Source organism: Vipera berus (assembly GCF_964194415.1).
Source record: "Vipera berus genome assembly, chromosome: 3".
Lineage (NCBI taxonomy): Eukaryota > Metazoa > Chordata > Lepidosauria > Squamata > Viperidae > Vipera > Vipera berus.
The window spans coordinates 111855652-111869427 of NC_138204.1; the positions used below are offsets into that span (position 1 = coordinate 111855652).

A 13776-nucleotide genomic window follows, 5' to 3' on the forward strand; every position below is an offset into this window, starting at 1 on the left:
AAAGGGATTTTTGTTGGAAGCAAACATTCGTCTGTGGGAGAGAGATTGTGGTCAATTAAACGCATGCTCCTATAGTCTGAGACCAGCAATTTGGCAAGAGCACTGAAAGAAACCACAAGGAAGTGCAAAGACATATACAAAGGTATTTAAATCGTATTTTGACTTATAACTACTAACAGGAATGAACATTAATCATATAATTTGTTTATAATCACAACTCTACTGGACAAAAAGTACTCCATAACTTCCTGGATTGGACCTCAAGTGATCCCTCCACAGATGATAGTAACTCCTTGCCTGGTCACCACTGATGATTCTCAAGAAAGGAAAGCAGCACCATATAGGAATGTCTGTTATGTATACAGTTGACTCTTGGTGACTGCCTGGACTACATCCTGCAATTTTCTTAGTAAGATTTCTGAAGTGATTTGCCACTGCCTTCTTCCTAGGGATGAGAGAACGTGTTTGGCCCAAGGCCATCCTGTTGGCTTTGTGTCTAAGGCAGGACTAGACTAGACTAGACTAGACTAGATTAAGACTAGAACTCACTATTTCCGAGTTTCTAGCCTGGTGCCTTAACCACTACATCAAACTGGTTCTCTCCAAACTATTGGAGTATGGCTTTTATTTTAGGAGAAGATAATCAAACATAATTTTCTTCAAAACAAAATTGTTCTAAAGCAATTTAAATGATGGATATGATGGGGAAATGCTTTCATTTGCTTTAGAATTTAGGATTTTAAAAAAATGCAACTTAACCCAAGCCCAAAGTGATGAAAGTTCAGCGCCAATTAAATTTCACTACTGTCTACTGTTCCCAATGCTAGGTCTACACTCTTTTTAAGAAATGGATGATGTTATAACCCCTTACTTCTTCTTTTTTTAAAAAAAATTAAAGTTAACTTTAATCATTATCCAGCTACAGTTTGTGGAAAAGTTGTGCCTAGCCAGCCCTTTCCCAACCTTTAAACTAATTTACCTTGTCCAGTTCCCAGACAACTTCCCACAGCAATGAATGCAAGACAGCAAACTCCTTTCCCAGATCTATGTATCCTCCAAATCCTGGCTTATTAGAAATGGTGTCCTCATTAGAAATTTCTGCCAAGAAGGATTTCATATTTGCCCATTCATGCTCTAGAAAAGCATTCATAAAGGTAATATATTCTTCTTTGTTTCCAAATCTGAATTGGGGAGAGAGGAAAACAGAGGGAGGGGAGAAACAAGGTCAGCAGTTTGGCAGGAAGTTTCCAAGGGAAATGGTGATCCTATAATGTTGCTTCAGATATTCCCAGACACAAAACAATATTTCTGTGACTGAGTGGCAATTTCTACATGTAATACCTAGTCAAATAATGTTACAGATAGTCATTATAGAGGGACAAAGGTAGTGTGAGAAAGCAGTCGTTGCACCTGGCATGTATTCCCCTTCTTTGCCCCCCCCCCAATATCCTTAGAGGTTTCTTGGCTTCACAAAGTTTATTTGTTGAGAAGTAGAATTGAAAATGAAAAGCCACACGTGAGTCCATCTGTTAATAATACCATTATCTTAATTATCTTCTTTGGCCCCAATCTGTAATAGTAGCAAGTGAAATCCAAATTACACATGATGTCAAATCACAGTCTTGAAATTAAAAACTGTATCAGATGGAGGCAGTAAAAAGGTAGTAGACAACAGTAAGGACAAAAGAATGAATTTAGTATGTCATCTTTCACTGCTGTCTTGAGGAAAATATTTGTTTATAAATCTTTGGAGTAAAAAGATCTTCCCTCAGTACCCATGGAGGCTGTGTTAGTTGCATCCAGATGGTGGGTCATACTGCAGTTACTTCTGCAATATCACTAACACACAGTAGCAAATAAATATATATGCGGCTTGCTTCTAATTGGAGAAAGTGATGTAGTAGGATTATGAATGTCACAAATGAAAGCTAACCAGTATCTGGGGCTAATAAGAACAGGTTGCTTCCTCTTCCCTAAACACTGGCCTGGGATGCAACACATCTACCATTCTTCCAGAGAAAATAGTTGGGCTGATGGGATCCAAGCCTTCTCTGCTCCACTATCCTACATTCTACTATTTAAGTGGGAACTTCTATTTATAACATTTTTATCGCTTTTTGATCTGAAACAGGGAAATGTAACTTTCAAATGTACATTTCTGAACATGGAATTTCAGCACATATACAAGTCTCCATATACTACGAACAGAGATAAGGCAAAACAGCCAAATCATTCCTATGAAATAACATATGTCACAATGATAGAATAACAGCAAATCCCCTAGTGATCATTACAAATAATGAAAAATCACTTACCTTGTAAAATTTGCTAAGTTTTGGATAACCTTTGCAATTAGTGTGAGTGCACGAGAGGTACTATCATCAGGGTATTCCTGCATGAGGTTGAAGAGGCTTGGAGACATGATGGCTGGGCAAAGGAATCGGAGGAAAAGTGAGGCACTGATCAGGCGTTCACTGATATCCTGCCTGCCCCGTTTGAGGCACTGCTGCTTCCATGATGCAAATACCTCCTTCAGCTCCCGAGGAAAGACACTGAAAAAATAACAATATTTGGCAAATTCTCATTGGGATAAACAAGTGAAGTTGCTTCTCTTGCTATGAAATTCCGATATTTTATATTTATCAACACACTGATAAGGGTATTTCTTGTCTATACTTGAAAAAAAACCTAGGATAGAATTATCAATAAATACTAATAACCACTATCACGAGGTTGGGAACTAATGCTTCCTCTGACCATGAATTTCATTCAGAATAATATGATATACTGTGGATAGGACTGGGCTATTGGGCTAGGTCCAATTCCAGTTTATCAGTGTCTAATGGCAAATTTCATAATTGTAGCCTAGTTTTTGCTACTCAGACCCTTATAATTTCTACAGAAATTCTACAGAATGAGAAGCATTAAGTACTTTTAGATACATCTTCTGATTTGCCTTAGATTTTGTATTTTGTTCTGCAAGGAGTCAGGAACAGATAAAATGTGAATAGATGCATGTTCCTTTGTATTTATAAAATCAATTGCATAGTCTCATTTCCTCTTGAGCATACGGCATTGTGTAAAAAATGATGTAAGAAACACATACCACTCCTTGTCTAATTCCTATTAAGTGGCTTTGAAGAAGCACAGCTGCTGGCTGAGTTTGCCTATGGAATCCTTCACTTTTCCCAATTAAAATATTACATTCCTAGTGAAAGGGAAGATCGAAGATAGCATCATGACTTTTAATTGCCTTCAGATAGGCAATGTGGTGTCTCCCTTGATGCCTTTGAGACTCATTGAACCACCAGCCTTTCATTTTGCTAAATATCTCTTCATACTTAATTTTTTTTTCAAAACTGAATTGGTTTTTCTAGCATTGTTTCGGCAAGTAATTCCTGTAAATGATAAGAAATAATCCTTCATCCACTCACCAGTAGGTATTGACAATTTTGCAGAAGGCTAGCTCACAACACATTTTGAGATTTTCCTGGTGATCAGCTAATTCATTAGGTGGACTTTTGCTAGGATCCACTTCACAGTTCTCATCCGACTCATATAATGCCTTGATAAATTCACCTAACAATTGGGTAATAAGAAGGCACAAGGAAAAATTATTAAAAAGATTTCCAGATAATTTTGGTAGAACAAACAATTATATGGCCTATTCCATACAACAGCAATTTATGTCAGGACATTAATATTCCATAAATCTCCACAAACAATTTTTTTCCTTCTTTGATTCGAAGTGAAGTCAAATAATTATGTCTGAATGTAGGATAGCACACCTTCCCTAGTACTGGCAATGTTCAAATAATGGGGGATGGCTCTGCTGCTAGAAGATGATAATGGGATAATTAATAGGTAATGGCAGAAAACAGAGTTCCTCATCTCTGATTTTGCTTCAGCCTTCTCTCTATGTGCTCTAATGGACACAGTGGGAGAACTGATGATAGGAGGGAATGGCCTCCTAAGGCATGTAGAAATACAGTTAGGGAGCACCTAGCTAAACAAATTGTGGATATCAATTTGGAGCCTTGTTTTAATTTTTGGGAAATCCTGGAGTACAGGATTTGTCATATCAGAGGACTGGAGAAGTGCAAACGTTATTCATGATTACAAATAAACCTTCCTAGAAAAAATAATAATCTCTCCTTCACCCAACAGATAGTCTCATCTGTCTTTCACATATTATTTTCCCACTCCTTTTAAAATCTACGTTTCTATTATAGGCTGACAAAATGTGAGAAGAAAATGGAAATTCAAAGAAAAATCAAAGAAAACAGACAACTATATATTCATCAGTGTGAAATTTTACCAAAACCATTCACTTTTCAGATATTCTAATGTAAAATTCCAATTCTTTTTTAAGAAATGCAATAGTGAACCACTGTTTACCAGTAACAACTGAAACTATTGGCTCTATTATATTAGTTTTCAACTTGAGAGTTCTTAAGCAACTATCATTTCAAAGGTAGCTTATGGCCATAAACAATCATAAATTTCTTGCAGGTGTCTATTAGCTGGACCATCTCCAGCTTTCTAGCTGTATATTAGCTTTATTTAATAACTTAATGTATATTAGAATAAGAAGGGGTAAGTAAACAAAAGGGAGAAAGAAAACGGACTTTTTTCAGTAAACTTAAATGGACTGAATTCTCCATCAAAAAGAAATAAAATCTTCAAAAACTTACAGAAACTAAATATTGATATAATTTGTTTGCAAGAGAAACCTATAAAAAACAACATTATAAACTCTTGGAATACCCCAAAATTGGGGAACTCTATTATGCATTAGCACAACAGAAAAAAGAGGAGTAGCTGTTTATGTTAAAGAGACAACAGATACTAAAATGATTTATTCAGATGAAGAAGGAAGAATTGTGATGGTAGAAATATTTCTATATCAGAAACAAAGCAATGTATGCACCAAATAATAAACAAGAAGAAATCTATCAAAATCTCCATAGAAAAATAACAGAAATGGAACACCAAAATATTTGTTTAATAGGAGACTTTAACGCAATAGTAGATGGGACATTGGATTATAAAAGCAGTAGAATAGGAAAAAGTGGAAGAAAAAGACTAAGACTTTTTTTTAATATGATAGAGGAAATTGGGGTACAAGATATTTGGAAGGAAACTAATCTGAAAAAATTACAATATACATTATATTCAAATACAGTCACAAATCTTGGTCCAGAAGTGACTTGATTTGGATGACATCTGAATTAATGACCAATATGCAGGAGATTGAGATAGAATTAGATACATGGGCAGATCATAATCCTTTAAAAATGACATGGAAAGGAATACAAAAAATAAAATAAAATGGACATTGGATCACTCCATTTTTAAATAAAAAGAATTCATAGAATTAGCAACAAGAGAAATGGAGTTCTTTTTAAAGAAAAGAAAAAAGAAGATACAAAACTACAAAATGTATGGGATATAGCCAAAGCATACTTTAGAGGTGTAGCTATAACATATATGGCGAAAAAAACCAAAGAAAAAAGACAACAATATATACTATTAAGGGAGAAATTTAAAAAACTAGAATTAGAACTACAAATAAATCCACAAGAGAAAATACTGAAAAACAAATTTTTATTTATTTATTTATTGATTGATTGATTGATTGATTGATTGGACTTATATGCCTCCCTATCTCCCGAAGGACTCAGGGTGGCTAACAACAATAAAAACAACAATACAAAAGTAAAAAGAAATTAAATAAACAGCCCCAAAATAAATTAACTAAACAATTAAAAATTAAAACATTTTAAAAACCCGGCGTCAATCCAGGTCAGCCTGATGAAAAAGGAAAGTTTTGAGGTCGCGGCGAAAGGACTGGAGATCCGGGGCCATCCGGAGCTCAAGGGGGAGTTGGTTCCACAGGGCTGGCGCTCCCACAGAGAAGGGTCTTCCCCTGGGGGTCGCCGGCCGACATTGTCTAGCCGACGGCACCCTGAGGAGGCCCTCTCTGTGTGAGCGCACTGGGCGATGAGAAGTTGTCCCCGGCAGCAGACGGTCCTGCAAATATCCCGGGCCTAAGCCATGTAGGGCTTTAAAGGTAAGTACCAGCACCTTAAATCTCACCCGGAAGACAACCGGTAACCAATGAAGCTCACGCAGGAGGGGTGTAATATGGGAGTATCGGGATGCTCCCATCACTACCCGCGCGGCCGCATTCTGCACCAGCTGGAGCCTCCGGGTGGTCTTCAAGCGCAGCCCCATGTAGAGAGCATTGCAGTAATCTATCCGAGAGGCAACGACTGCATGAGTGACCGTACGTAGGGCATCTCGGTCCAGATAGGGGCGCAACTGGCGCACCAGGCGAACCTGGGCAAATGCCCCCCTGGCCACGACTCCAATATGATCTTCAAAACTGAGTCGTGAGTCCAGGAGGATGCCTAAATTGCGTGCCCTATCTACGGGAGGTAACACCTCTCCTCCCATAACCAAAGATGGAACCTCTTGGACAAGTCGAGATGCCAGTATGTAAAGCCACTCAGTCTTGGCCGGGTTGAGCTGGAGCCTGTTCTTCCCCATCCAAATCCGTACCGCTTCCAGGCAACGGGACATCACATTGAGGGCATCGCTGGGTTGGTTCGGGGTGGAGATAAAAAGCTGGGTATCATCAGCATATTGATGATACCTCACCCCGAAACCACGAATGATCTCACCCAGCAGCTTCATATAGATGTTGAACAGGAGGGGCGAGAGTACCAACCCCTGAGGCACCCCACAACTAAGGGGCCTAGGGGTTGACCTCTGCCCTCCTGCCAACACCGTCTGCGAACGGCCCGAGAGGTAGGAGGAGAACCACCATAAAACGGTGCCTCCCACTCCCAACCCCTCAAGACGTCGCAGCAAGATACCATGGTCGATGGTATCAAAAGCCGCTGAGAGGTCTAAAAGGACCAGGACAGAGGAATAACCCCTGTCTCGGGCCTGCCAGAGATCATCCACCAGTGCGACCAATGCTGTCTCTGTGCTGTACCCGGGCCTGAAACCCGATTGGTATGGATCCAGATACTCAGTTTCCTCCAGGACCAAAGGGAGCTGCCGTGCCACCACGCTCTCAACAACCTTCGCAAGGAAGCGAAGGTTGGAGACAGGACGAAAGTTATTTAAAATAGCTGGATCCAAGGCAGGTTTCTTGAGGAGAGGCCTTACCACCGCCTCTTTCAAGGCAGCAGGGAAGCACCCCTCACTCAAGGAAGCATTGATAACTGCCAGGAGCCAGCCTCGTGTAACCTCCCGAGCCGCATAAACCAGCCAGAAGGGACACGGGTCCAACAAACACGTGGCGGCACTTAATTTCCCCATGATCCTGTCCACTTCATCCGGAGTCACAGGATCAAACTCTTCCCAAATATTATCGGCCAAACCCATTGTTTCCCCTTCGTCAGATACTGCCCAGTCGGAGTCCAAGCCAGCCCGAATCTGAGCGATTTTAAATTTAATGGATCAGAAAAATTGGCACAGCAACTTAAAAGAGCAAAACAATTTTTTTTTGAAAATGCGAACAAACCTGGAAGATGGTTAGCCTATAAACTTAGAAAACAGAAGGATAAAAAACTGATAAATAATTTAGTAGATGAAAAAGGCTCTTTCAAATTAAAAATGAAGAAATAAAAAGATAATTAAAGAATACTATGAAAAACTGTATGATATAGAAGAAATTTCATGGGAGAAAATGATTCAATATCTGGAAAAGAATAATTTACCGAAAATTTCAGAAAACTTTAAAATCATGTTAAATGGAAAAATAACAATGATGGAATTAACAGAGGCTATAAGAAGACAAAAAATTGAAAAAACACCGGGACCAGATGGGCTACCAGCAGAGTTATATAAATGCCTACAAGACATATTAAGTGGACCGTTGAAAGATGTGTGTAATGAACTTTTGTTGGATGCTAAACTTCCAAGTACATGGAAAAGAAGCAAATATTACTTTCATACCAAAAGAAGATTCTGATTTGACTCAGATAAAAAATTATAGATTAATATCATTACTAAATGTGGATTATAAATTTTTTACTTCAATAATAGCAGAAACCGAAAAGATTTTTAAATGAATTTATACATTCAGTTCAAAATGGATTTTTACCAAAGAGACAAATTAAAAATAATGGACATATTGGAATACTATGAACTGCATCCAGGGAAACAGTTGGCACTAATATTTTTAAATGCCTGTTTGATAATGTTTCCTGGAAAACAACTAAAAATAATGGACTTTGGACAAAACTTTATAAATATGATTGAAACAATATACCATAACCAGCAAAAGTGATTGTGAACAGAGATTACACAGAGAATTTTGAGAGAAGAAAAGGTACAAGACAAGGATGTCCACTATCTTCATTGTTATTTATCTTAACTTTGGAAGTTTTAACAGAAATATTACACAAGATACAGAAATTAAAGGACTAGAAATAAAAGATGAAACTTATAAATTGCAAGCATTTGCAGATGACTTGGTATTTATTTTAGAAGAACCTTTACAGATGATTCCTAAATTATTGGAAAAGGTAGAACAGTATGGAGAGATAGCAGGTCTGAAAATGAGAAAAAACTAAAGTGATAGTTAAAAATCTCACAAATAAGCAAAAAAGTCAAAAAAATAAAACTACAAATAGTTAAAAAGGTTGTATATATTAGAATATATTTAACAGCAAGATGTTCACTGATAAAAGAAGATAACTATATAAAATTATTGAACCAAATAAGCTTGGACCTGGAAAAATGGAAAAACTTGCAATTGTCGATGTTAGGAAGAATTGCTACGGTGAAAATGAATATATTACCAAAAATACTGTTTCTATTTCAAATGATACCCATAAAACAAGAGAATTTTTTTTTGAAGATTTAAATTCATTAATTTTGAAATTTATTTGGCAAGGAAAGAAAGCTAAAATTAAATTGAAAATGCTACAAGAAGCTAAGGAAAATTGAGGTTTTGGCTTCCCAGAGTGGGTTTTATATTATCAAGCATCTGTATTAACATGGGTAAAAGACTGGATAACTCTCAGAAACAAAAGATTGTTATATTTGGAGGGACATGACTTACAACTTGGCTGGCATGCCTTTTTATGCTATGGGAAAAATAAAATGCATAAGTACTTTCAGAACCACTATATAAGAAATGCATTACTATTAACATGGGAAAAAATAAAATATAAAATATATTTGAAAATACCAGGATGGCTTTCAACAATGGAAGCATTTATACATCCAAATTTAGTTAACTTTGAGAAAATATGGACATATAGAGATATTCTAAATTCTGAAGGGAATTTAAAATCTAAGCAAGGGATGGAAAATCAGGGTGTAGATCTATCATGGTGGAGATAGATATGATGCAAGTTAGATATGATAAAGATGTCAAACTGTATGGATTTTATAAAGAGCAGACCTTGTTTGATCAGACATTATTAACCTCTGATGAGAAACTAAGAAAATCTATAAATTTTTATTGAATCTGAAAATGGAAAATGAACAAGTTAAAGAAACAATGATAACATGGGCAAAGAACTTTGGATATAACATAGAATTAGAAAAATGGCAAAACCTGTGGGAAAGAAATTATAAACTGACAATGGCAGCTTTTTATAAAGAAAATTTATATAAAATATTTTATAGATGGCACTTGCCACCAGCAAGATTGGCAAAAATGTTTTAAAATATGTCAGATAGATGTTGGAAATATAAACATAAGTCAGGTACTTATTATCATGTATGATGGACATGTGTTGAAGCAAAGAGGTATTGGAAAAAATGCGTACTTGGCTAGAAAAGATGTTGGGAAAACATGTAGATTTTAAACCTGAACTTTTTTTATTAGGTATTATGCCAGAAAAGATTGATAAACATAGTATATATTTGATTTTACATGTGATAACAGCAGCAAGAATCATATTTGCACAATATTGGAAAAAGGAAGAATTACCATCAGAAGAAGAAATAATTAAAAAAATATTAGCTTGTGTAGAAATGGACAGACTTACTATGAGGTTGAAAGAAAAGAAGAAAGAATGCTATCAGACTTGGGACTTGTTTTATCAATGGCTGGAGAAAAGAATAAAGATTAGGAATTAAATTTGTATTAGTGAACAATAAACTCAGACAACACATTGTTGAATAAGTACTATTGAATTGTATGGGAAAAAGTAATAAAATTAATTTACCAAAAAGAGGGGGGGGTGCTCACATGGTTAGGATGCTGGGTTGACAATTTGGAAGCCTGTGTTGATAGCCCGAGTACTGCTGTGCGGTGAGGTGTATTTGTCCACAATTTGAGACAAAACAGAGAATGACTTATTTAGAAGGGCTATGGGATATCAGGATATAGAATTTGCAGATGAGCATTAGGAATCCAGTTAAGAGAAGGGCAAGGAAAGCATGTGATGCCTACATTAATTACTCCTAATCTATTCTCTATAGATTAGACTTCACCCAAGTTATTTCTCATGAGTTTGAGTTAAAGGGATTTATTATAGTTTTCAACAGTACTAAAAAGGAATAATAAAGGGGCTTAGAATTAAAATAGTAGGACAGGAAGACAGATTAGGAATAGAACACAGATTAAGGCACTCTTATCTACATTAAAAGCCACATATATTGCATGGCTGAATAATGTGAATAATGAAAACGTTCTGCTTCTTAAAGGAATTTAACATTCTCAAGTTTGTTAGAAACTACAGCAGATACTGTATTTCATCCCACATCCAAAGATTTGGATTGGGCTACTTTAACTCATTTTTCTGACTCAATGATGATTCAGCAATTAGATCACCTCTTCTCCCTTAATGGGTTCATAATGAACTTTTAAAATAAGAAATAGCAAATGTAATCATAGAGAAATGTTTCTATACCTAGTGCATCTTGCAGGTACGTCTGTCCCACCAACTTGAGATATTCCTCAATGGATTTGGTGGCAAGTGTATTTTCTCTGAAGATCAACTCATCATGGTCCCCACAGCGATCCACTTCAGACATCACCAGATCAGTCAAGAAGTCCTGAAAGGAAAAAAGGTGAGGAAAAAAGATGATGTATATAATGATAGGTGTACTCTATGGACAGAGGTTGGGTAGAATATGCTGGATGGCTAAAACGACTGACTCAGCAAAAAAGTGAAAATGCTGAAAGAGTGACAGTACCTCCTATTAGGAATCTAAGGTATTTAGAGACTGTTAGATGTATTCAATTGAACAATTTGCCTCAATTTTTTTTATAAGCAAGATGCAGATATACTTCACTTAGGCCTCATATATAAAGTCCACTCACTCCATCTGAGCTGTTTTCTATTTGTGAAGAAGAACATATCCTTCAATAAAGCCTCCATCTTGGGGCCAGCCTACTGCTGAGACAGGCGAAAAAAATCTAATAGAAAAATAGTGCTTTCTGGTGGAAAAACAGAATGAGCCTAGCAAATATTCTATCTTACATGGGAGGAAGAACCTGAAGGAGGTTGGTGGCCTGCAGGGCTCCAACTAGCCTGCTGTAGGATTGCCCCCTCCCATCCAGCCACAAGGCTCTGTGCCTTTGCAGGCATCTCTGTTTTGATTGCCAGAGGGGATACAGCCTTGGCCAATAGCCATGAGAGATTACTGACTAAACAGTTAGTCCTACTTTGGAATATCTCCTGAGAAGAAGGGTGTTCCATGGATAAGTCTCATAGCAGACAATATGCGACAGGGCAGGATCTGATTGTGGAACCCGATGGGCTTTGGTTGCTATTGGCTGCAATGTATGGAATAATTAAGACCATGCAGAGGAAAGGTCATGAGATAGAACAGAAAAAAACTTACTTTTCATTAGTGAGAACTTAACAACAAACTTAATAAAAAGAATTTAAAATGAGGAGATAATGTGCAACATAGCAGTTAGCAAGCTACGCGATCCCATGTACCAATTTACACATTCTAAAGTTTAATCTAATCCCACGCCAAGAGAAGCACAGTTTACCCACTTGAGAACACAGTGGGGTAGAGGGGTGGGAGTGGTTGAAGAAGATGTTACATTCTCTCTGTTATATCTGCATGGAGAAACAACTTTAAAAAACATCTTTGGTGTGTTATAACAGAGGATCTGCCCATACTTTTTTTCATCTTTGTAAACTCAAGAGTGACTCAGACTGGTACCTCCTGTCTGAGTTTGCTATCTGTGTTTTGTGCCTACTTTGCTCTTTAATAGTTTATTGACAGCAACCTCCATAGGAATTGTGAGTAATTAGCAAAGACAGCCTGCATCCAGTCTTTCCTATTCTGGAAAAGTAGCCTCCAGTACTGGTTGGATGTTGAATAATAAAATAATTGCTAAATTGAATACTTGAACCTGATCTACTGACACCCAGTTTTCTCTCTTTGGCCCTGGAAGAAACAGCAACCTTGTATCCCAAGAGGTTACTATTCCTATTTACAGTTAGGAATCAGCCTTGGGAAGCTGAGGTCCGCTCTCCCTCGCCATGAGGCCAACGAGATCTTAAGAAATTGGAGTTAGAATTACAGATATATCCACAAAAGAAAGCTGTGAAAAGACAAATGGAGAGAATAAAACATAAACTAAACTTAAGAGAGTCAGAGGAATTGGCTCAACAAATTAAAAAGGCAAAACAAAACTTTTTTGAAAATGCAAATAAGCCAGGAAGATGGCTGGTTTATAAATTGAAAAAAGAAAGAGAGAAGAAATTGATAAATAAATTGCAGGATGAGAAGAGTGGTTTACAATTTTAAAATTATGCAATAAAAAATAGTTAAAGAATTTTATGAAAAATTATATGATACCAAAAAAATCTCTCGGGAAAAAATAGTACAATATCTGAAAAAAAGCTAATCTACCAAAAAATCCAAAGAACTTTAAAAATATGCTAAATGAAAAAATTACAATGATGGAATTGATGGAAGTTATAAAAAACAACAACAAAATGATAAAACCCCAGGACTGGATTGGCTACCTGCAGAGTTCTATAAATGTTTACAAGATACATTAAGCTCACCAGTGAAAGAAGTTTGCAATGAGAGGCTAAATTACCAAACACATGGGCAGAAGCAAATATTACTTTAATACAAAAAAAGACTCAAGAGTTGACACAGATAAAAAATTATAGATCAACATCAGTACTAAACATGGATTACAAAATCTTTGCTTCAATAATAGCAGAGAGAGTGAAAAGATTTTGGATTGAATTTATTCATCCAGACCAAAATGGATTTTTACCAAAAAGACAAAATAAAAAATAACTTAAGGATCATTTTAGCTACATTGGAATACTATGAAATGCACCCAAGAAAACAAATGGCACTAATTTTCTTAGATGCCCCCAAAGCTTTTGACAACGTAAGTTGGCAATTTATGATACAACAACTAAACTGGACGAACTTTGGAGAAAAGTTTATAAAGATTATTAATATATGATAAACAGCAAAAGTAATTGTTAATGGGGACTCTACAGAGAACTTTAATATAAAGAAAGGCACAAGACAAGGATGTCCACTATCCCCACTGCTATTTATAGTAACTTTGGAAGTTCTCAACAGAAATATCAGGCAAGATCTGAAAATCAAAGGAATGGAGATAAAAGATAAAAGGTATAACTACAAGCATTTGCGGATGACCTGGTATTCATTTTAAAAGAACCGTTGGAGACAACTCTTAAATTATTGAAAAGGATAGAATAATTTGGAGAAATAGCAGGATTGAAAATAAACAGATAAAAAACCAAAGTTATAGTTATAAGCCTTACAGCTAAGCAAAAACAACAG

At 36.5% G+C, this 13776-nt stretch overlaps 1 protein-coding gene across 1 annotated transcript in view; it reads right to left on the reverse strand.

Moving 5' to 3' along the window:
- RASAL2 (RAS protein activator like 2) overlaps window positions 1–13776 on the reverse strand; it is a 228774-nt gene that overhangs the window by 24991 nt on the left and 190007 nt on the right. The window contains exons 9-12 of the mRNA XM_081324971.1: window positions 10887–11031; window positions 3435–3579; window positions 2316–2552; window positions 980–1181 (exon numbers count right to left, since the gene is read on the reverse strand). Coding sequence (XP_081181097.1) covers window positions 980–1181; window positions 2316–2552; window positions 3435–3579; window positions 10887–11031 — 729 coding nt within the window. The remainder of the gene's footprint in view (window positions 1–979; window positions 1182–2315; window positions 2553–3434; window positions 3580–10886; window positions 11032–13776) is intronic.